At 38.0% G+C, this 23,523-nt stretch overlaps 2 protein-coding genes across 2 annotated transcripts; one reads left to right on the top strand and one right to left on the bottom strand.

The window, feature by feature from the left end:
* LOC127788585 (uncharacterized) lies at window positions 1-10,623 on the top strand. The gene is made up of 4 exons (XM_052317044.1): window positions 1-173; window positions 320-461; window positions 7,799-8,101; window positions 10,347-10,623. The coding sequence occupies exons 1-4, from the start codon at window positions 97-99 to the stop codon at window positions 10,461-10,463; spliced, it is 639 nt and encodes a 212-aa protein (XP_052173004.1). The 5' UTR covers window positions 1-96; the 3' UTR covers window positions 10,464-10,623.
* A 386-nt stretch (window positions 10,624-11,009) lies between these two features.
* LOC127788583 (serine/threonine-protein phosphatase PP2A catalytic subunit) lies at window positions 11,010-23,166 on the bottom strand. The gene is made up of 6 exons (XM_052317043.1): window positions 22,547-23,166; window positions 13,380-13,494; window positions 12,482-12,590; window positions 12,322-12,399; window positions 11,693-11,884; window positions 11,010-11,588 (listed from the first exon to the last, which is right to left on the bottom strand). The coding sequence occupies exons 1-6, from the start codon at window positions 22,797-22,799 to the stop codon at window positions 11,415-11,417; spliced, it is 921 nt and encodes a 306-aa protein (XP_052173003.1). The 5' UTR covers window positions 22,800-23,166; the 3' UTR covers window positions 11,010-11,414.
* Between the last annotated feature and the right edge of the window lie 357 nt (window positions 23,167-23,523).

Genomic DNA, 23,523 nt, shown 5'->3' on the forward strand with positions numbered 1-23,523 from the left:
CTAATCCTTGGGTCTGTGTCGGGAAATTGCATCCCCAATTCATTTGGCGTGCATCGTCGGAGAGAAGAGGGAAGGCGGTGCTGCAAAGCAGAGCCTATGGCTTCTTCCAATTTGGTGGCGTTTCTTCTCTTCTTCCTCTCCACATCAACTCATCTCACATTAGGGCATAATACGTAAATAGTTCCTTCTCTCTCTCTCCCTCTCTCTCTCTCTCTGTATGTGGTTTTATAGATTGATAATTGAAACTGGAGAAAGAGTATGTAATTCTGATGTGCGTCCGAGTGATTGGAAATTTGGTTGTTGATTTGAATTCGCTCAGAATGAGGGAAAGAGGCGGGAGAGAAGAAGGAAGAGGATGGCGTCGAGTTCTGATGGCTTTCAAGGAAACACCTTCTGGCGGCAACGTTACTTTCGAATGCACTCCTTCTGGACCCTGCATCGCCTGTCTTTACTCCGAAAAGGTCTTCCCCCCCTTATTGGTTAATTGGAATTCATATCGCTTGAGACTGATGTGTTTTTGGTTCATCTGAGTATTTGCTAAACTAGCTTCTGCTTTGAATTGAATTAGGTTGGCTGGCTCTATGTATTATCTAATCCACTTGCGAAATTTTGTTCTGTTGTGAATTCTGTTCCTTCTGTTGCATTAAAACAGTAAATCAGCCACACATACACGACCTTGATACCACTAAACTACTTTTGACCCAACAACAGAGCCTCAATTGGAAGCATAACTCGGAAGAACAACAGAAAGATAAACACACCACAAACGAAAATCAAAGAAGAGGGAATCAACACAGAGAGATCTATCGTGGTTCACCCTTAAATGGGCTATGTCCACGTTGAGTTCCGGTGAAGGAGAGCACACTGCACTATAGGGGTAAATAGAGTTTACAACTCTCAAAGATGTACAAGCCTCACAACCACTCTCTATACACAAACTAGTTCGGCTAACAAAAACGCCCCATAACCATACAAAAATAGAGATCGGAGGCTTACCCTATCGAACCAGAGAGAAGAACACGGAGAAGACGAAGGGAAGAACAACCCAAAATGAGCATCCCTTCGCTACTCCCTACTTCTCTCTCTCTCTCTCTCTCTCTCACTCTTTTTCTCTGCGATTTCAAATCTCGAGGCACTGTGCAATAAATAAGAGACGCACGATGAGAACGAGGGGCTAGGATTGCACCAAATAAAGGCAACATCGACGGTCAACGTTGCACATGTAAAGGACAAAACAATCTGAGAGAATGGGCACGATCTCGGGTGGTTGCCAAGTTGCAATCTGCTGACACGCGGACGACGGATTGTAGCTGACTCTCCAGCCCTTAAACGGTGTCGTTATGCTTCACCATCAACAATCTTCACCTTGAAGCATTAACGATCAGACCCCAACTAGTGCAGCACACTTCAATCCTCACCTTCACTACTCATGTTGGTTTGGATTAACCAATTTCGACATGCAGCAAACCCAAGCAGTGCTTGAACTTGGCTGCAATCACTACCTTTGTTCCCATGTCGGCTGGATTGTCTTCAGTAGGCACTTTAAGGATTGTAACAATTCCATCACTTACTTGGTCTCTTACAAAATGATACTTTATATCCACATGTTTAGTTCTTTCATGATAAACAAGATTTTTACATAAATGAATAGCACTATGGCTATTAGAAAATATCTTGACCTTACCTTGTAATAGATGGATTTTCCTTAAGAGACTTGAAGCCAAATGGCTTCCTTGAAAGCATCGGTAACAACCACATATTCTGCCTTAGTGGAAAACAATGCAACCAGAGACTGCAGTTGATACTTCCAACTAATGTAGTTACCTCCTAGGGTGAAGAAAAATACTGGATGTGTTTTGACATCCAATTGGGTGAAGAAAAGAGGTGATACTCTTGACCTAATGGGATTTATAGAGTATGCTCAGAGAATGGGCACGATATGTAAATGAGTTCATCAATGTCACCATATAGAAATGCAGTTTTGACATCCAATTGTTCAAGTTCTAAGTCAAAATACACTACAACAGCAAGCATCATGCGTATATTTTTGAATTTAACTACAGGTGAAAAAAATTTCAGTATAGTCTATTCCTTCCTTTTGTGAAAAATCTTTGGCTACTAATCTTGCTTTGTATCTTAAAGGGTCAGATGGAGACATACCTTCTTTAAGCTTGAACAACCATTTACACTTAATCAGCTTTTGTTTATCAGGCCTTGGAACTGGTTTCCGATTTTCATTTGCCTTTAAAGATGCCAACTCATCATCCATGGCTTGTTGCCACTTAGAGCAGTCATGAGAGCTGACAACCTCCTCATAGCAGGATGGCTCACCACTTCGCATCTCCATACCTGTTACTAAAACACAAAAGATTAAGTCTGAGTATGCATATCTTGCAGGAGGTCTAATAGTCCTCCTGTTCTGGTCTCTGGCCAATTGATAATTGCTGAGGTCTTGTTGAAGAGTGTCATACTCCTCAGCCTCAGGGTCATCTTCTTGGACCTCATGATCACTTTCCTGATCAGAGGTTTGTTCTTGGGTTGGGGACTCAACTTGTGTGTTCGGGACTTGAGAGATGGGAGCAGCAGGAAAGTCCTGTTGCTCCACCTCAATTTGGGTACTACCTCCTATTATAAAGTCATAAGGGGTGCTAGGTTTGGCGTCATCTTCAGTGTTACTAAGTTTGCATGGAAAAATTGATTCATTAAATATTACATCCCTGCTTATAATGATTTTAACTCCATTTGAATTTCTATCCCATAACCTATACCCCTTGGTTCCATCTTGATACCCAACAAAAACACATTTAATGGCCTTGGGATCTAATTTTCCTTCTAATTGGTGAGCATAAGATTCACACCCAAAGACTCTCAAATAGGTTAAGTTCATTTTTCTCCCAGTCCATTTTTCCTTAGGGCACCTAAGGCTGGTCACTGTCAAAGGGCTCCTATTTACTAGGTGAGTTGCAGTTGATAGAGCTTCTCTCTAAAAAAATTTAGGCATTCCAGTAGTAAATAAAAGGCACCTAACCTTTTCTAATAGGGTTTTGTTCATCCTCTCAACAACTCCATTTTGCTGAGGGGTATTCCTCACTGTCCTATGCCTAAGAATGCCATGGGTCTTGCAAAAATCATCAAACTCCCTATTGCAGAACTCCAGTCCATTCTTTATTCTTAGTATTTTAATCTTCCTATCTGTTTGGTTTTCAACTAAGGTCTTCCATGTTTAAATTTTTCTAGGGTTTGATCCTTAGTTTTCATAAAAAATATCCAAACCTTTCTAGTGAAGTCATCAACAATAGACAAAAAATACATGTTACCATCGTGAGAGGGAATTTGGGAGGGACCCCAAAGGTCTGCATGCGTACATGGTTCGCAAAAGCCTAAGGAGTCTGCAGACACTGGACCAAGGTAACCTTGGTTTGACAGTGCCTGCAACCCTTTCTGGCTCATATGACCAAGTCTCAACTGCCAGAGGTCTGTTATATCATATTTAGCTACACATGCAAATGATATATGACAATAACTATTCCAGACATATAATCCATGTTTCTTAGTACCAGTAAGAATTAGGTTATCATTTTTAAACACATGCATAAAACCATTTTTAGCTTTGTAAGAAAACTCTAATTCGTCTAAGGTACCAAGTGAGATTAAATTTCTTTTTAAGCCAGGTACATATCTCACATTAGTTAACATTTTGATTTTGTTATCATGTAATTTCATAGAGATGTCACTGATGCCTTTAATACTACATGAATGATTATTTTCCATATAAACAGTTCTAGTTTCTCTAGTGCTAAAGTTTTGAAACCATTCAATGTTAAGACACATATGAAAAGAGCACCCTAAATCCATTATCCATTCATTTGCAGTAGAAGAACATGATACATTTAAAACTTCAGCTAGAGCATTTGAGGTACTAGCATCTATAGTTGCATTCCCCCTTGCTTCTGTTTTTTAATAAAATCATAACAGTATTTTTTAAAATGTCCCTCTTTCCCATAGTGGTAGCATTTCCATTTTTGTTTTCCCTTCTTTTCCTTTTGTTTACCCTTAGATCCTGATCCCCCATTCTGATCAGTATTAAAACCATTGTGCCTTTTTTCAGACTCTCTCTTAACAAACAGATTATTGACAGGCTTTTTAGTAGTATGCAATTCTAATTCTCTAGCTTTAATTCCAGAGATTACAAATTCTAAAGTAGGCCCAATACCAGTATACCGTAAGGCATGTTTAACCACATTATAATCATCAGGTAATGAGTTTAACAAAATCATTGCCTCACTAGTGTCACCTAGGGCTTGATCAGTACCCCTTAACAACAATGTAAGTTTTGTAAATTCATCTATATTTTCATCCATACATTTTGATGCATTTATTTTTAAATTGAATAGCATGCCTTTCAAATAAACTAAATTAGGAGCAAAAACAACAGAATAAAGAGATTTAAGTCTTTTTCAAAGATCAAGAGGGTTAGTCATACCGTCTACCTTTCTGATCACAATATCCCCCAAATGGAGGAATATCAGGTTGAATGCCTCCTCCCTTATATCATTGGTCCTAGCAATTTGCTCATTGGACCATTTTCGATCATTTGGTTCTAGTGCAATAAGCACTTTGTGATGAGAGAGTAAGACTTTTATCTTCTTTTTCCAACTGTCGAAATCTCCTTTTCCATCAAATGTTTCGATTTCAAATCAGGTTGTTGTCATCTTCGTTTTGCACGAATGTACCCTAAGAAAACCCTAGACACCGACAGAGACACACAAAGAACACCCACTGACCGTGACTCTTCAAAAAACCCTAGAGATTCATACAGTACTAATAGCGCGAAGAATAACCCTAGATTTGATCACACCGACTCTGAGCGGACCAAAAGACCTAAACAGTGCATATCAAAGAAATGACTCTAATACCACTTGTTGTATTAAAACAGTAAATCAACCACACATATACACATGACCTTGATATCACTAAACTACTTTTGACCCAACAACAGAGTCTCAATCGGAAGAACAACAAAAGATAAACACACCACAAACGAAAATCAAAGAAGAGAGAATCAACACAAAGAGATTTACCGTGATTCACCCTTAAATGGGTTACGTTCACATTGAGCCCTAGTAAAGGAGAGCACACTGCACTATAAGGGTAAATAGGGTTTACAACTCTCAAAGATGTACAAGCCTCACAACCACTCTCTATACACAAACTGGTTCGGCTAACAAAAACGCTCCATAACCATACAAAAATAGAGATCAGAGGCTTACCCTATCGAACCAGAGAGAAGAACATGGAGAAGACGAAGGGAAGAACAACCCAAATGAGCAACCCCTCGCTCTCCCTACTTTTCTCTCTCTCTCTCTCTTTTTCTCTGCTATTTCAAATCTCGAGGCACTGTGCAATAAATAAGAGACGCACGATGAGAACGAGGGGCTAGGATTGCACTAGATAAAGGCAGCATTGACGGTCAGCGTTGCACATTGTAAAGGACAAAACAATAAGAGAGAATGGGCATGATCTCGGGCGGTTGCCAAGCTGCAATCCGCTGACACATGGACGGCAGATTGTAGCTGACCCTCTAGCCCTTAAATGGTGTCATTATGCTTCACCAACAACACCTTCCTTCCTAGGAACATAATGTTGACTGTTTAAACAGATCCAGAATTGCAATCGCAAATCTGGACTTGCATCACTTTTACAATTGGTGATATATATATATATTTTATAAATTTTGGGTCCCATCTGGTGCATGTGGAATGGTAAACACTGACCATACTACTGCCTGTTTGGAAAAACCTCCAGTGATAAATAGGATAATATTCGTTAATTGAAAAATCGGCCTGTTTATTTATCATGTAATATTTTGTTTCTGTAAGAGTAGCATTTTATGTGGATAGCCAAATTATTTCTATAGATGTGTGGTAGATTCATGTTGTTTAATTTGATGAGTTTTATGTTGGTTGTCAACTACCTAATTGTAACCCTCTTCCTTACCTATTTACTTGAGCTTTGAAGCACAAGAAAGCGCACTTTAGAAATACACTTGCTTTTTTTTATCAAACAATATGAATGGTTGGATTTGTTTAAATTTTTGCAATAGTGTGGCTGATTGTATGGAATCCTTACCCAAAAAATCTATTATCATATCGTAGAAAGATCTAAATAAAATCATGTATACATTTATATTTCCGAAGCAAAAAATATTGAAGGAAACATGTAATTAGGTGTAAAGTAGGGCTTGCTAATTTATTCCTAATTGCTATAAATTAGAGATTGATGATTGATTTCTAATTGTTGTAAATTAAGTATTGTTGATTGATTGCAAATTAGGGATTGATGTAACTTTGGGGTTGATTAATTAAGGATTGTTGTAAATTAGGGATGATTTTTTTCCCTTATTCTTTTATCAGATCCTATGTATAAGTCATGTTAGTGAAATAGAATAGGTTCTTTTGCCAAACTTTAAAAAAAAACAAAAGAGCACTAAATAAAATAAAAAAAAATTAAAAAAGAAGTCTTAGCATATTCAGATCCTTTCAACCAAGAGTTTAGACCAGTTTGTCTTCCAAGTTTCGTCAGGACTAGCAGTTGGCCAAATGTATCCTTTTGTATGTCCCCTATGTGTTTTTACTATGATTGCATGAACTTGTAAACTGATATAAAATATAAATGAAAAATGATATCTCATATTTTGTTAAATTTGCAACCCTCATTATTATTATTATTATTTTTTTTAATGATTGTTTTTTTAATAGTTTATATTTTTTATGTTTATAAAAGTTTATACTCTTTATTTTATTTATATGCGTTTCACTTTACTTAAGTGTGTGCTTAAGCACCGTAGGCCTTTTGTGCTTAAGTGTGCACTTAGCGCTTTTCAAAACACCAGATGCATAAGACACAATTACGATGATTGTGTCATGTAAGAAGAAGATCAGTAGTAAATGCAATGAAACAAGTATTTGGCAAAAGAGGTAAAAAAAAAAAAAAGACCCAAGAAAAACTGTGTGGAAAACACTTAGGTATTATGAGTCATAAGAGCACTACAAAAGATAAGACCGTAGATAGAAATGATTGGAGAATTAGAATGCATGCAACCAACTTCAAAATAGTGGGATAAAAGCTTGAAGGAGGTTTTTTTGTTTTACAAACTTAAAAATCTGATTTGGTATATTGTTTGTATCTTTATTTTGCTACCTTTTAAGACTTGGTTTGAGCCTCAAAACCTGTGGAATTTGCCTTGCTTGCTGGATTTTGCATAAATCAGATTGAGATATGTTTTTTTGCTAATGTTGAACCTTGATCAAGTGTTGTTCAGGTTTGCATTTGGTTGTGATGGTAGGAACCACTGACTAAGTTGCATAGATCCAAGTTTCCAATTTGGATACAAGGATCCAACACTTACACTACATCCTTACCATTGTCGTATATGGGGAAACAGGTATAGGTGGCATGGAAGAGTATATGTTACATATGATTCAATAGATGTTAGTAATAAGCTTAGATCCTAAAGAACAAGCTTCCACTTCTCAATCAGGAACATGAAGGCATTTTTTACATCAGTGATATAGTAGTCCTGGCAAATTATCAAACCCTAAGTTAGAAGTTTGCAATTTCGGAATACAAAGTAACCCTACTTGGAGGCTTTGTTATTGATAATTGATGATCATACTGCAGCATCTGTAAGAAAAAATACTAATAAATAATTTAAGGTTGAACCTATTTATTTTGTAGCATCTTTCTCCTACTTGTGTCAATTTCCTACTTAATTTCCATGTTATGTGTTTTCTTGTAGAATGATGCAAAATATCGCTGCAGTGAAACTGGCTATCGTATCCCTTTGAAATGTGTGGAAACTGGAGCTGGTTCAAATGAAGCAAACGGCATAAAAGCTAAGAGGACTCGCTCAACACTTGAAAACTCTACTTCAACGAGGCAAGAAAGTTTACCTGACAGTTCCTTCACGCATGTTGATAAATCACAAAGAAATTTACTTGATGATTCATCCACGCATGTGGGTGGGTCTCAGGCTTATATTACGTACAGAAGCTGTATACCAGCGATTGTTGAAGAGAAGTTGTCAATTCTTGGTTTTGAGGTATGTATTCACTTGATTTGCATCCTTTTCTTTGTGATCCTTGTTCAACTCTTGCATTTGGTAATTTTCAAAGAGGATGAGGTCACACATTCAGCTGCACCCACATATAGGACAGGTTTACACCTTAGCTTGTATTTGCTTAAAACATTTTACGTTATTTAATCAATCTTAATCTGCATCGCCCGTCCCCACTCTCTTTGAGTGGTTTGATCTTTTTCTTCATAAATTTGGGTTATTGGTTTGATTCAACCTATACTTTTTGCTTCTTCATACATTTTAGATTATTTATACCATGCCATGTAACTGTTGTCTATCTTACCTATAGCAGTTGGGAAATTTAAATTCCAAGTTCTGAAAATTCGTAACGGATGGAATATCTTTATATGCTCGTGATAATTTAATCATAAAAATTGTTAGGTTTTCTGGAACTACTTGTTTATGGGAATAATAATTCAGATGGGGAAAAAAGACCAAGACCATGGTGTTGTCTAGTTTAATTTGTTCAATGTAATTATTCCTATTAATTAAATTGAATAATTATTTTATCATTCTCATGTAAAAATAAAAACAATCACATAAAGTAGATGCTTGACTTTTTGCACCCAAATCATAAACCAAAAAGGAAAAACTTCTTGTCTGATAGGATCACACTCATAAAAGCTAATTTTTAGATTAGTATTTTGCTTGTTTTGATAGTAATTGAAGGAAGTTCTCTATCGGTGAATCTGTGGTTGTCTTGTTTGCTTACTCAGATTTTATCATTCCTTTTGATTAGTTTGTCAATCAATTGCGTGAAAAAAATAGTAGTACCACAAAAAATACCGATGCAATTTTTTTAGTTGGAACACAAAAGAGTATAACCTAAAACACAAAAAATACAGATGCAATTTTTTTAGTTGGAACACAAAAGAGTATAACCTAAAATGGGAAAAAGAAAATCAAGTCTTTTATTAAGGTGATGGATTTGAGTTTTGATGGGTTCAAGTTGTAAAAATAGTCTCTTTGCAAAAAAGCAAGGAAAAAGGCTGTGCAATACATGACCCTCTTGTGTGCTTGGAATGCACTCCAACTAAACAATTTATTATTAAGAATAGAAATTGCAAATAGAGTCCTTAACTAAAGAGCACAATACAATGATGTAGCATGGCAGGACACAAACAAACTGAGATGCAGTTTTCAAAAAGGCAAGGCACCATGTAGTGAGGACTTGGCAAAAGTTTTATTAGTGCTTACTTTTATATGTTAAATTTATTTTTATTTATTGTAAAGACAATAAGAATGCAAGATGACATTACTTAAAATTGAATACCTTGATAATCAAGGTATAACATTCACCAATATCATTAAAAAAGAGATTGTGCCGTAAATCGATAAACTAAAAAATCTCTTTGCAATGCTGTGTAAGGTAGACTTATTTTAGATCACAGTAATACAAAAACATCTTGGCATCAATATAAATAAATTTCCTCCCTAATTTCTCAATATCATGTATGCAGTACTTGAGGAAAATGTGTTTGCATGTTTGTGTAAAATCTCTCTCTCTCTCTCTCTGGTTAGGACTTGAATGGAGACTTCTCCTTTTTGTCATATTGCCCATTCAATTATTTCACATACAAATCACTTAAAAATTAGGTTTGAAACTTGATGTGTCCTTTATTTGGACATTTGTTTACTGTTTCCTAATTTGGATGCACGAGGGAAAATTTGAGAACAAAAACAGATGTACATATTCCATGCAGCCAATGACATGTCTGTTTGTGTTGTTGGGGGAGACTTAGAGTAGCTAACATGTGTTTGGTGAGTGTAACACCCGGCCCTCTTATGTAATTTCTCTCATATATAATCAATTTTTTGAAGAAAATTTATGAGAAAATAGTGTGGTGAGTGGGTTTATATAAGTTTCAAAACATAAACCGAAATTACTCTGTTTCAAAATGAACCAAGACATTCTCTTCGGTAACAAAGTAAGTTATGTAAAAGCATAAATTAAAAAAAAAAAAAAAGAACCAATATTTTCTTGTGATGCCTAAATTATTAGATCTCCTGAACGTGCCGAACTGCATTTGCATGTCTACTTCTCAGTCTCTTTCGTTGGTGGTACTGGTGTGGATGATAATACAAGTTCCTCTACGTGTCTCATGTGCAAACATTCACCCAAAGCACAATGATTCCTCTTGTTTCTGTTTTGATGGCATACTTGTTGGGTCATTACCGTGTCTGATGCATTTTGTGAACCACTGCGCAGGGAATTATTTTAGGTCTGTTGTTGATAAGCAGTTCAGTTGTATACTTCAGACGGAAACAGAGCAGTCCTGTTTCAAGCATTGGAGCCATGAGAATTCCATCCAACTCTAGATTTTAACTCGTTTTGATATTTGTTTTCTGTGGTATGGTCCTTGATTTGTAGGATTAATGGATGAAATGATCCTTTCTTTTTCCTTCCTACTTTTAGTTGTATCAAGAGCCATTTGGTTGGCCAATCTTGTTAACATGAAGTAATCTTGGATATCATTTTTTTTTTTCAAATCTTGGGTGTCTTAACAAAGAAAAATGCCTAACTATTTTTCTTTAAAAGTAATTTTCGCAAAGGTGGTTTTCACAACAGAAATATTACAATACCAGACACTTTAATAATGGAGGATGAGACTTGGAAGCGCTATCAGAGCCTGTTGGTCAATAAACAGTAAGTTATAAAAAATGCAGGGCATTTGTACAAGGTTTGACATCTATATAGAACCAAATACCAGTGGTCATTAAAAACTATTATCATTCTGTAGTACTAGATCTATATAAAATCAATTTGCCTCTTATCGTTAGCATAATTGAGAAAAACAAGGATTCTGATTGTAATTCAAGAAACTTATCTCATGATAGGCATCTCTTTCTCCTGACCGCTGCAGAAAGAAACTTCCTCCAAAAGACACAAAAATCCGATTCTATAAACTTGAACAACAGTATCCACATTCTCGGCTACCATCTTCCAGCTAAGGGAAGGCAACCGACCCCTACATCCAACCCAAACCCAGACCAAGGCCCAGCTTCTATCTTAAATTATAAAATTACATAACACAAATATATCATTGTCATTGCTGCTTCCTCCACTTGACAATATACAAAGAAGAGAAAAAGAGTTGTTTGGCGCCATCTTCCAACGGTTCTCTTCTTGATCCTTGAGCAGCAAGACAAAACTCCACAGGAAAAGAATGATGTTTTAACAAAGGGCGTCAGGCAACAAAGCTCCTTCCTGTAGACAAACCTACAGCTACAAGATGATGCAAATTGGGATTACAAACAGCCAATTGAGGTATTGAGATCACAAAAAATAATCTGGAGTTTTGCGGGTGGTGTCAGGCTCAATTTGCCGAGGTGCCGGGTCGAACTGAAGGAAATTCTGCTCCATGTTCTCCCCAATTTCCAGTATTGCAGCCATGTTCCCACACCGGTAACAGTAGTTAGGAGCACTAAATACTGTCACCACATTTTTTTCCTAAAGGAAAGCATGGATAGAAACGCCAGCGAATAAACATGAGCAGCAAATTGATGGAAAGCACAAGAGAACACTGACAAATATCTCGCTATAACTCTACATACCTGACACCAGTTATAACCTTCCATGACAAGCTGATGGGCCCTAGATATCAGAGAGAGCCCATTGGTGTGGTTGAACACAGCAGCTATATCCTGTCCAAATGTGTAGCCGGCTCCACGTGGAGAAATTCCCCAACCACACCGATCATCTGGATCAGACCACAAAAGATCGCACATTGGTCCTTCATGTGGAACCTATCAACACAGGGAACAACCATAAGTTTAATTTTATCTGGCTGTCATAGGGAAGACCAGCCTCAGCATGAAGATCTTTAGTCTCATGACTACAATTCAAAGCTCAGATAGTAACATAGAATTAGGACATTTTATCTTCTTAATTCTTTTATATTATCCCCATGTACTGAGATAAAGGCTTGATATGTAGATGATGTTGTAGTACAATTTTAATATACTTGCAAATGACAATGGTCAAATGGGACATGCTGCTAGTCTTCATAGAATGCCAAGGTTTCCTAATATGACAGACTCCAAATTACAAGAAGAAAAGTTCTGGATCATTCATAAATAATAATTTAAAAGACAAAAAGGAAAAGTACAATGTAAACAATTAATTTACAACAGAGGTAACATTTCAAAGGATAGGAAATCTTGGATTACTTTTATTCTTATACCTCCTGTATGCGGTCCAGTGCTCGGATATTGTCCAATGTATCCAGAGATGGTGAAAGTCCTCCATGCAAACAGAAAACCTAAAGTGAAAGATTCTATAAGCTATCAGAAATGGTCATAAAGATAACATTGTGAAATGCCTGAACAATGTCCAACTCAAACCTGGCTCTCAATCAGTGCTGTAAGGGGAAGATAATCAAAAAGATCTGTGAAATACTTCCAGACATTGGCATTTCCATATTTCCTCAAGCATTCATCATAAAACCCATACCTAAAAGAGTCAGAAAGAAACATAAAAGAAGAGAAAAAGAATAATTATGAGCATCAATGAAAGATTATAACCGCCAAAATGATAGTTTTTTTTTCTTCCCCCCCCCGGTTTCTCTTGGGCAAGGGGAATGGGGATGAGTGAGTTGCGATGACATTCAGAACAATGAACCAGAAAGTGCTCTACAAGTTAGAAGACATTACCATAGTTCAAAGCTGTGTGACACTTTTAAATTTTAATTACTTGTAAAAGCATTAGCCAATATGCAAGCAAGGTTACATCAATCCATTAGGATATTTTCCATCTTAATCCATGCCTTGACTGGTAGGTTATCTTCACTCTTACAACTCATCTCAAAAGCATAAGTTTAAGCTGTCCACTAGTTGCTGGAGTCCTTCAAATTACAGCTCACAAGTTCGTATTGATTTTCTTTTTATCTTACTACATAATCAAATTCATCAACAATATACTTGGATGCAGAATATCTAACATCCAAGGCCATCAATACCCCAATGACACACTTACACGGCTTAGTCATATCTCAGATGTCTAACTAATTTTCCCAAATTTTTTAGGAAAGAACTTCTAGGTGTAGCCAAGATCCCATGAGAACTGTGCCAGATTACCAAAGTAAAAAATTAGCAGTTCAATATAGGAAACAAAAGTAGGAGCTTATATGGAAGAAAGAAAATCTTCTTAACTTGATGACAAAATGCATTTCAATAAATAATTTCTTTTCTTAGCTCCCAAATATATTTATGATATGCCCACATGAAAAAGCAAAGGACTTACACTTGAGTAATTTGCCGGCTCTCATGATTTCCTCTAAGGATTGTAATTCTATCTCTATAACGAACCTTCAAAGCCACTAAAAGTGTCACAGTCTCCACTGAGTAGTACCCCCGATCTGCATTATTAGAAATAGCAATTAGAAAATGCTACAAAATCCATTAAATTTAATGGAAAGACTCAATTTTGAACTCACTAAACCAGTACCAAACAAGAGAACAAGAGAGTTGAAAAAGTTGTATATTTTGAAAAGGGAGAAATATCTCTCTGCAATTCCCAAGTGGAAACATGCAGAACTACTACCTTCTGAGAGATCCAAATAACAATAATGAAAACAGTTTAACCAATGGGTAAATAAATACTATAATTGCCGTTTATTCCAACCATAACTCAGTCAAGCGTAAACTATCACAAATTTGAACTCAGTCATGTGTGTCCTTCAAGTTAAACTCCCCCAAATCCATGTTATATTCTAATTCATGGACCAAGCAATCAATCCATGCACCCTTCACAATCTTTTAAGCTCACTTGTGATTTTAGTATACCCTATTGTAACCAAATTGCTTTCTCTGATCCCACAAACATTACTCTTTTCTCCAGAAGTTAATTGCAATGATCTAACATTTTCTTCAGACAAAAGCAGGAAAAAAAAAAAAAAATTCTCCAGATCAATAACAACACTGATCAAATTATTTGGCTCTCCAACCATCAGCTTTATGCTTTAGTTCTCATATTCCTCTAAAGGTCTATCCTTGATTTGTTTGTGCATTTTCAGATTTTGTTGTTATTGTTTTGACTGCAGTAAATTACAGATTGATTATATCTTGAGCAATCAATGTTTTCTTACTAACACCACATTTCATAAAGTACTATACAACTCATCAGGGAGGTGAATCAAAAATAAATGAAACATAATTAGAGTTATTTGATAGTTTTAGAATTGAGCCTTGAATTTGATGAATCATAATTTGTATTCAATTAGAGGCATCTATTTATTTCTTTATTTTTTTTAATTCTTTCATAATCAACAGTCCATTTCATTCCTCTTAGCTTCATTTAGAAAACCAAGATGGAAACAGACAATTAATACCAAACTGCCTTTTTAAATTATTTACATTAATAGGGAACATTAAAATTTTTGGAAAAAGAGGTTGAGTGAATAAGAACATTCTTGTCACACCCGAACTAAACAGATGACTCTCTGGGAACCATGGTGACTTGCAAGTAAACATGGAAACCTAATCAACATATTCCCCATAGTGAATAATAATTCCAAACATGTTGATTTTCTCATATATCTAGAATTCATGATGTTTGATCTGATGAGTTTTATGCTAATAATAGTTTTGGATGCAGTGTGGTAATAAAGACCAGCAAGAGTTAACCTAGAACACGTCCATTGATCTGTAGTCAAGTTCATCTGAAGATCACCATGCACCATCACATACAATCAATGAAAGAGATCCAGTCTTAAGACCTTCTTACCAACAATTCTCTCCCAGAAGCAAGTTGTCTAGCACATGACTGTCACGAATCGTACCTTAGTACAGCGATTTTGATTTTTTTTAGTGGCTATAACTCCTTTTATATTTCCTTTACTATTTATAATTCCTGTAATTTCCTTTTACTGATGTAATTGGGGGAATATTTCTGTTAGAGAATTAGTAAGAGAGAGAGAGGCCACGTGCACGGGTTAGAATAGGACAAAGAAGGTGGTTGCAACGATCTTGGGGGAGTGATCTACCGTGGCAGCATCACCCTAAGGTCCTGTAAATACTCCCCAAGGCACTCGGGGAAGGAATTATCGAAAATCAAGAAAGAACTCTTATTTCTCTGATTCTCTCTCAATTTCTCTCTTCTCTCCTTCCTTCTATTTTGCTCCTTTCTCCCTATTCTTCTTTCTATTTTTCCTATTGTGGACTACTGATTCACACCGAACCAGGAAGTCCACCACTGTCTTTGCTTGGTAGTGACAATTTCGGTATCAGAGCAACGGTCTTGGCTGGAGTTATTGGAGAATTCTTCGATGGCAGAAGGGACCCGCATGAAGAACTATGAGTTGTAGTTGCAGCAGTTCAGCTTGACCTTGTCCGAATTCCCATGAGGCAATCCTATCTATGGATTGCAAGGTGGAGAGCTCAATCGGAGGACTGGAGAGAAGGCTCGATGGTGCTCTATCTCAAATGCGGAAGGATAACGCACAAATGAAAGTAGAGTTGGGGGCCCAATTACAACAATTTATGGTCATGTTTACTTGCCAAAACACGGTAAGATTGGCTCCCGATTTTCCTCCTAGAGATAGAACATAGCCTATATTACCAGAAAATAGAAGGGACAAAGTAGTTGGGAATGATGAGATTGGAATTGAACCAGAGGAAGATGTAGAGAATATGATGGAAGGAGGTAGAGAAGGATAGAATCACCCACAACAACCAGGATTCCCTACGCCCTAGTTGGAGATTCCGATGTTTGATGGGAATAACCTCTGATGGTGGATAAGGAAATGTGAGCGTATGTTTGATTGGTATAATGTGCCAAGGGGGAGAAGAGTAGCATTGACCTCAGCCTACTTCGATGATCTGGTAAATGCTTAGTACCAGGGGTGGACTAGGGTCAAGGATAACCCTACATGGGAAGAGTTTGCTGATAGGCTATGTGAGAGATTTGGAGAGAGGAGTATGTTGGACATTATTGAGGAATTCAACAAATTAAAACAGGTGGGGGAGGTGAATACCTACTTGAGGAGGTTTGGGGAGTTGAGGTCCTTGATAATGAACAACGACTCCCATGTTTCAGAAGCCTACTTTGTGTCTATCTTTTTGAGTGGGCTTAGTGATGATTTGAGGCCTATGGTGAAAATGATTAGGCCTAGAACAATGGAACAAGCGGCGGAAAGTGCAAGGCTACAAGAAATGGTGGTGGAAGCCTTAATGAGGAAGCAAATGCAGCAACATAAAACTTTAACTATGGGGACCTCGAGTTCAGGGGGGAAGAACTATAATCGAGAATGGAGTAGAGGCAACCAGGGGGTAAAGAATCCAGTAGGATTCAATTTTGGTGGGAAGTATAACAATACGAGGAGGCAACTAGGCCTTTGTTACAAGTGTGGGGATAAGCATTACCCCGGGCACTAGTGCAAATGCTAGTTGCTTTTGTTAGAAGGGGATATCGAGGGTGAGTTGGAAGCAGAAGGAGACGAAATTGAAGAGAGTGGAGAATCTAGAGAAAAAGATAATGGGGAGATTTCATTACATGCATTGAAGGGAATGACTGATAACAAGATAATTAAGGTGGAGGGAAAGGTTAAGGAAAGTAACTTGTCAATTCTCATTGACAGTGGAAGCACTCAGCTTCCTAGATGAAGGCACCGCTAGGAAACTGAAGTGTCCACTTACAGGGACTCAACCCTTGAGTGTGACCGTGGCAAATGGGAGTAGGGTGTTGAGTAATTCAGCTTGCCCTAGTTTCTGTTGGGAAATGCAAGGAGAGAAGTATGAGGTAGACCTTAGGCTGCTACAACTAGGAGGTTGCGATGTGGTTCTAGGAGTTGATTGGATGAAGGGGGGGGGGTGAGCCTTATAAGCTTTGACTTCAATGGGATGGAAGTGTCATTTGATAAAGAAGGGAGGAGAATGACTCTTACTAGGGGAAGGGAGATCGATACTTACTGATGACTGGGAAGAGGTTACACAAGCAGGAACAAGTGGTGCCAATTGGCACAACTATTTTCAATTGTGGCATTGGATGAAGGTCTTGACCAGGTGATGCAAGGAGAATTCTAACTCACTGTCAGCCACCAACAAGGGAAGATTGAACAGATACAACCTCAGCACCTTGTTGATGAATTGTTGTTAGAATTTAAGGACTTCTTTACTGAGCCTATCGCATTACCTCCTACCTGATCGTTGGACCACCCTATTAACCTTAAGCCTAACTCCGAACCCATAAACATTAGATTATACCGTTATTCACCAATTCAAAAAACATAGATTGAAAAAATGGTGAAGGACATGCTCAACCAATCATTCATAAAACCTAGCCAAAGTCCTTTTGCCTCAGCCATCCTATTAGTAAAAGAAAAAAGGACGGAACATGGTGCTTTTGTGTTAATTATCGACAATCAAACAACTTGACCATTAAGGACAAATTTCCCATAACCCTAGTGGAAGACTTGATGGATGAATTACACAATGGCAAGTACTTTTCCAAATTTGATCTTTGCTCGAGCTACCATCAGATCAAAATGAAGCTTGAGGACATCCATAAAACTGCCTTTAGAACACACCATGGGCACTTTGAATTCTTGGTGATGCTCTTCGAACTCACCAATGCCCTTGCCACCTTTCAATCCCTAATGAACCAAATTTTTGAACCCTACTTAAGAAAATTCATACTTGTGTTCTTTGATGATATACTTGTGTATAGCCCCACCTTGGACCAACACATTACTCACCTAAGAACCACCTTTGAGGTCCTTAGGGCTAACCAACTTTTCATTAAAAGGTCAAAATGTGCCTTTGTTCAAGGTCAGGTGGAGTACTTAGGAAATTTAATCTCGTGAGAAGGAGCGAGCACTGATCCGAGAAAAATGGAAGTCATGTTGGCATGGCCCAAACCTACCATAGTGAAGGGATTGAGGGGGTTCCTTGGCTTGACATGTTAATATCGTAGGTTTGTGAGGGGATATGGAGTCATTAGTAAGCCATTAACAGACCTCCTAAAGAAGGGAAATTTCAGTTGGGGAAAGGAAGTTGAGGAACCCTTTGAAGGGTTAAAGAAAGCCATGAGTAGAGTGCCTATCTTGGGATTACTTGATTTTAGCCAACCTTTTGTATTGGAAACTGATGCGTGTGAGACGGGAATAGGTGTTGTATTAACGTAGGGAGGTAGGCCAATCGCATTTTTGAGCCAAGCCTTAAATGCAAGGCATCTTGGTCTTGGTATATATGAGAAGGAATTTTTGGCAATTTTGATGGCAGTTGATAAATGGCGACACTACCTAGAAGGGGGAAGATTCATAATCAAAACTGACCATGAAAGTGAAATTTTTGCTACAACAAGAATTACATACTCAATTACAAAAGAAAGGAATGGCCAAACTGATGGGTTTAGACTATTCGATACAGTACAACAGGGGCAAGGAGAATGTGACCGCGGATGCCCTTTCGGGGTGCCATGAGGAAGGCAGTATCGCAGCTATCACCACAGTAATTCCGAAACGATATCACAAGGTGGTAGAGAGCTATGAAGAGGATGAACAGGTTAAAGTAATCATGGAGAGGCTGGTTGTTGACCCTAAGGGAGTAGATGGGTATACACTGGTGGAAGGGGTGTTGAGGAATAACGAAAGAATTGTTATTGGGTACCATGAGGGACTCAAGAGGAGAATTTTGCAAACCCTGCACGAATCTCCCTTAGGAGGACATTCTAGAATTCAGAACACCTACAGCCAGGTGAAGCAATTGTTCCATTGGCCAAGGCTAAAGGCAAAGGTGAGAGTTTGTGTTAGCTTGTGGCACCTACAAGAGGTGTAAGCACGAAAACGTGGCCTACCCAATCTGTTACAACTGCTGCCTATACTTGATCAAGCTTGGAAAAGTGTATCTATGTATTTTATTGAGGGGCTACCCAAGTCAGAAGGTAAGGACAACATTCTTGTTGTGGTTGATTGTCTAACTAAGTTTGCCTATTTTATAGGGCTGACTCATCCCTATACAACCCAAGAAGTCGTCAAAGTATTCATGGACCAAGTGGTAGTAGTGCATGGGGTTTTGGAGGCCATAATTTATGACAAAGATAAGGTATTCACGAGCCTCTCTTGGCAGGAGCTTATGAAGACTTTGGGTACTAAACTAAAAATGTCAACTGCCTATCACCCCCAATCTGATGGGCAAACTAAGAAGGTGAATCAAGTTTTGGAGATGTATCTAAGATGCATTTGTATTCTACAACCAAAGAGTTGGCATAGGTGGGTGGCCTTAGCCCAATGGTGGTATAACTCTAACCACCATTCCTCTTTGAAGATGTCCCAATTTGAAGCATTGTTTGGGTACAAACCTCCCCTTTTGCCGGCAATAGGAGGGCAACCTACTACAGCCTCGATTGAAGAGTATCTACAGCAAAGGAGGTTGGTGCTACAACAACTCAAGCAAGAACTGGCATCAACCTAGAATAGGATGAAGCAATGTGTCGATAGGAGGAGAAGTGACTGGGAGTTTGAAGTGAGAGAGAAGGTATATCTAAAGCTAAGGTACCCTCATCTGAAATCCATCGCCCCAGGGGCAGTGTCTAAGCTCAGCCCAAGGTATTTTGGGCCATATCCTATAACAACTAAAGTGGGGAAGGTTGCTTATCGTCTACAATTACTTGAGGGAACACACATTCATCCAGTGTTCCATGTATCACTATTGAAGAAATTAGCAGGGACTGAACAGGTGAGTCCAACCTTACCCTCACTTCCTAAAGAAAAGAATCAAGGCAATGAACCGGAGGCCATATTGGATAGAAGGGTGGTCTACAATCAGGGGGCTCCCCTTATACAAGTTTTGGTGAAATGGCAAAAAGGAGCTATGGGAAGTAGCACCTGGGAATACCTGTCGAGTCTCCTTCAACAATTTTCAAGAGTTTCCAATCTCCTTAGCATTTCTTGAGGATAAGAAGCTGCTAAGGGAGGGGGAATTGTCATGAATCGTACCTTATTATAGCAATTTTGATTTTTTTTAGTGGCTGTAACTCCTTTTATATTTCTTTTGTATTTCCTTTACTATTTATAATTCTTGTAATTTCCTTTTACTGCTGTAATTGAGGGAATATTTCTATTAGAGAATTAGTAAGAGAGAGAGAGGCCATGTGCATGGGTTAGAATAGGACAAAGAAGGTGGTTGCAACGGTCTTGGGGGAGTGATCTGCTATGGCAGCATCACCCTAAGGTCCTGTAAATACTCCCCAAGGCACTCGAGGAAGGAATTATCGAAAATCAAGAAAGAACTCTTACTTCTCTCTCAATTTCTCTCTTCTCTCCTTCCTTCTGTTCTGCTCTTTTCTCCCTATTCTTCTTTCTATTTTTCCTATTGTGGACTACTGATTCACATCGAACCCCAGGAAGTCTACCACTGTCTTCGCTTGGCAGTGACACTATATGATAATTATCCAAGAGTAATTAACAACTAAAAGTGTTGTCGCTTTATACGAAAATAATCTAGGAATCAAGAACTAAGTCTTCATAGTTGCCTCTCATTAAAGAAAATTCCATCCCCAAAAGTTACCTAAGCATGACATGCCAACAAGCGCAAATACTTCTCGTGCATCTCCTCCAATCTACCATGCAAGATGCAACTTTCTCAAATGTGTGGTTGTGCCACAATAGTTGAACTAGATAGACCACTTCATTGAATGCATTTTTATTGTTCACCTTTTTATTTTAGGAACAAGAATTATATTCTCCACCTCTTAAAATAATTTGGGGGATTATGCCAAAGATTATCAAAAGTTTAGTGCGCCTTGTTGGGTTTTTTGCATGGAGAATTATTTTTAGAAGATGAAGAATAGATTCTATTAGAATGAAGATGATTTCCGACTGTTTTATTCTAAGTTAGATTAGTTGTTCTATTATGAGAGATATATTAGTCTTTTGTATAGGCTAAGTAGTTAGCCTTGTAATTACCGCCCCTATAGTTTATAAATAGGAGGCGAGAGTCTTTCAGTTGGACATAACAAATCATTCTAGTGATTTTTCTCTGTATACAAGTGATATTGCCGAGAGAGAGAGAAAGGCTTAGAGGGAAAGTTTGTCCTTGTATTCTCTTGTGTGAGTAGTGAACTTGTGTGAGGGAGAGAAAGAAGGTTCTTGTATCTTGTTTCAAGCGGTTTCTAGCGGATTTGTCTCTTGAGAGAAGGCTGGATGTAGGATTGCACTTTGCAGTCCGAACCAGGATAATTCTGCGCCTCTTGATTGGTTTGATCGCTCTTTTATTTCAATTTCTTTGCTGTTTACATTTCCTGTTATCTATATTCTGTTGTGGGTTTGATTTTTGAGAGGATTTGGGAGTGTTGAGAGAGGCCTATATCATCCAAGGGTAATTCCGCATAGTCCTATGTTAACATGCCTCACTCTCCATTGCCATCCAAGTGACCCCATCAAAATTTCAGTGGTTCTATATGCTTTTTATGGACTCTTACTGCAAACCAGTATTGCAATTTTTTTCCCTCTTAACAAAGACAGGGTGTGATAATTCCACAGCTTTAATTCCTGATGAACATGGATCTCTGAATGGAGCAGATTTCAGTATATGCAATCAGTACACAGGCACAAATAATTCAGCTGACAAAAGATAAATATGCAATTGGAAACTTAGGATAGATATATATTCAACATCCTGGTATTATGTGTAAAACCATTTAACTTCTAAAGAGTCCCTGATGCACAACCCACTTCAGCTGATTTGCACAATTTGGTACTAAAGCTTGATCACACCAGTCCTTCCCCAAGCTATCATTGTAACTTGTAAGATGACTTAGAACTGGGCATTATGCTGTCTCCATCCATAATCTACTTTTTCAGTTCAAAAGTAAAAGTAACTAATTTTGGCTTAACAACTAATGAGATCCAAAACTATGGTAATTCACACCAAATCCTATGAATGCTCTTCACCGAGTTTTAATCATAATGCAGATCCAAAACAAAAAATCAGTCTCAAAGACTTAATTGCCTTTCTGCCATTGTCTTGTTATCAATTAGTCCCAATGATTTCAGATATGATTATAAGCCAAATACAGAAGGCACCCCTATGTTATCTTTGGTTCTTATATTCCTTCGGAAGTAATAGAAAAGGCATCCCTGTATATAGCCGGCATAATTATTTTCATTGGTTCAAGAGGGAGGTTTCAGGGCGATCCACATGCTACTTCTGTTAAACAATTAAACTTTCTTCTTTGAGTAAGTACTGTTTTATCCTGCTATATTAGAAAAACAACCCATGTGATTGAGATTGACCAATAAATAGATACACAATCAATATGCATCAAACTATTACAAATCAACAAAAATTTTCTTGTCTGAAAGGTGCACACAAGGAAATTCAAAGCCTAATTATTACATAAGACATCAAACTCCCGAATCAAAATAATCAGAAATCGGACTCGTGATACGATTAAAAAAAGGAAAAACTCACCAACATAATCGCCCATGAAAAGATAATTGGTGTCGGGAGCATTTCCTCCAATCCGGAACAGCTCGATCAGATCATAGAACTGTCCATGAATATCACCACACACCGTAACCGGACACTTCACCGGCTGCACATTCCACTCCTCGACCAGAATAGCCCTAGCTTGATCGCAGAGCGCCTTGACCTCCGCCTCCGAAAGGGGCTTGCAATCCATCAAGTGCTCGATCTGCCGATCCAGATCCGCGTGCGAAGGCATCTCTCTCTCTCTCTCTCTCTCTCTCCCCCCGATCTGAAAGACCAATAAATCAGACTCGCTACGTTCCGAGATTTCGATTCAATCCAGCCGACCGGCCATCAGAGAGCACAAAACTAGGGTTTCGATCTGGAACATCTTTCAACTCTCTGAACAGAGTTGCATTCTTCTCATAATTTTCTGATCCTTAGATTCGTCGCCGTTCATTACGAATCCCTCCCTCTCTGCTTTCTCTCTCTACAAAATGCAGAAAAAATATAATATATATACCATATATAGCTCAAAATATATACGCCTGCGTGAGTTGAGTCCAATATATGGAATGGTGTGGAGCAGAGAGAAAATAAAAGAAAGAAAATGGTGGAATGGTATTGGTTTGGCGACGAACTGTCTGTGAAATGAAACTCAAATGAATCGAAATGAAATTCACTCTCTGTCTCTCTCTCTCTCTGGCTCCGCCGAGTCAAAGCTGCGCTGGGACGTGTTGAGTAAACGATGGTCGTTTACCGTACAACGGTCTCTGGACCACCGTAGGATTTCGCATCACAATTTAATTATATATTTTAATATAATATATTATTAAAATAATACTAAATAAATATATTCAATGTTATTGTAATTTGTATAACAGTCGAGCTATATCTATCTATCTTACAATTTGGTGGGTGGCCTAGAAAAAGTTTAAAAATCCTAAGGAATCGCCCTTGAGACTTTGGAGAATCTCCCT

The sequence above is a fragment of the Diospyros lotus genome, chromosome 13, assembly GCF_014633365.1.
Source record: "Diospyros lotus cultivar Yz01 chromosome 13, ASM1463336v1, whole genome shotgun sequence".
In the NCBI taxonomy this organism is placed as follows: domain Eukaryota; kingdom Viridiplantae; phylum Streptophyta; class Magnoliopsida; order Ericales; family Ebenaceae; genus Diospyros; species Diospyros lotus.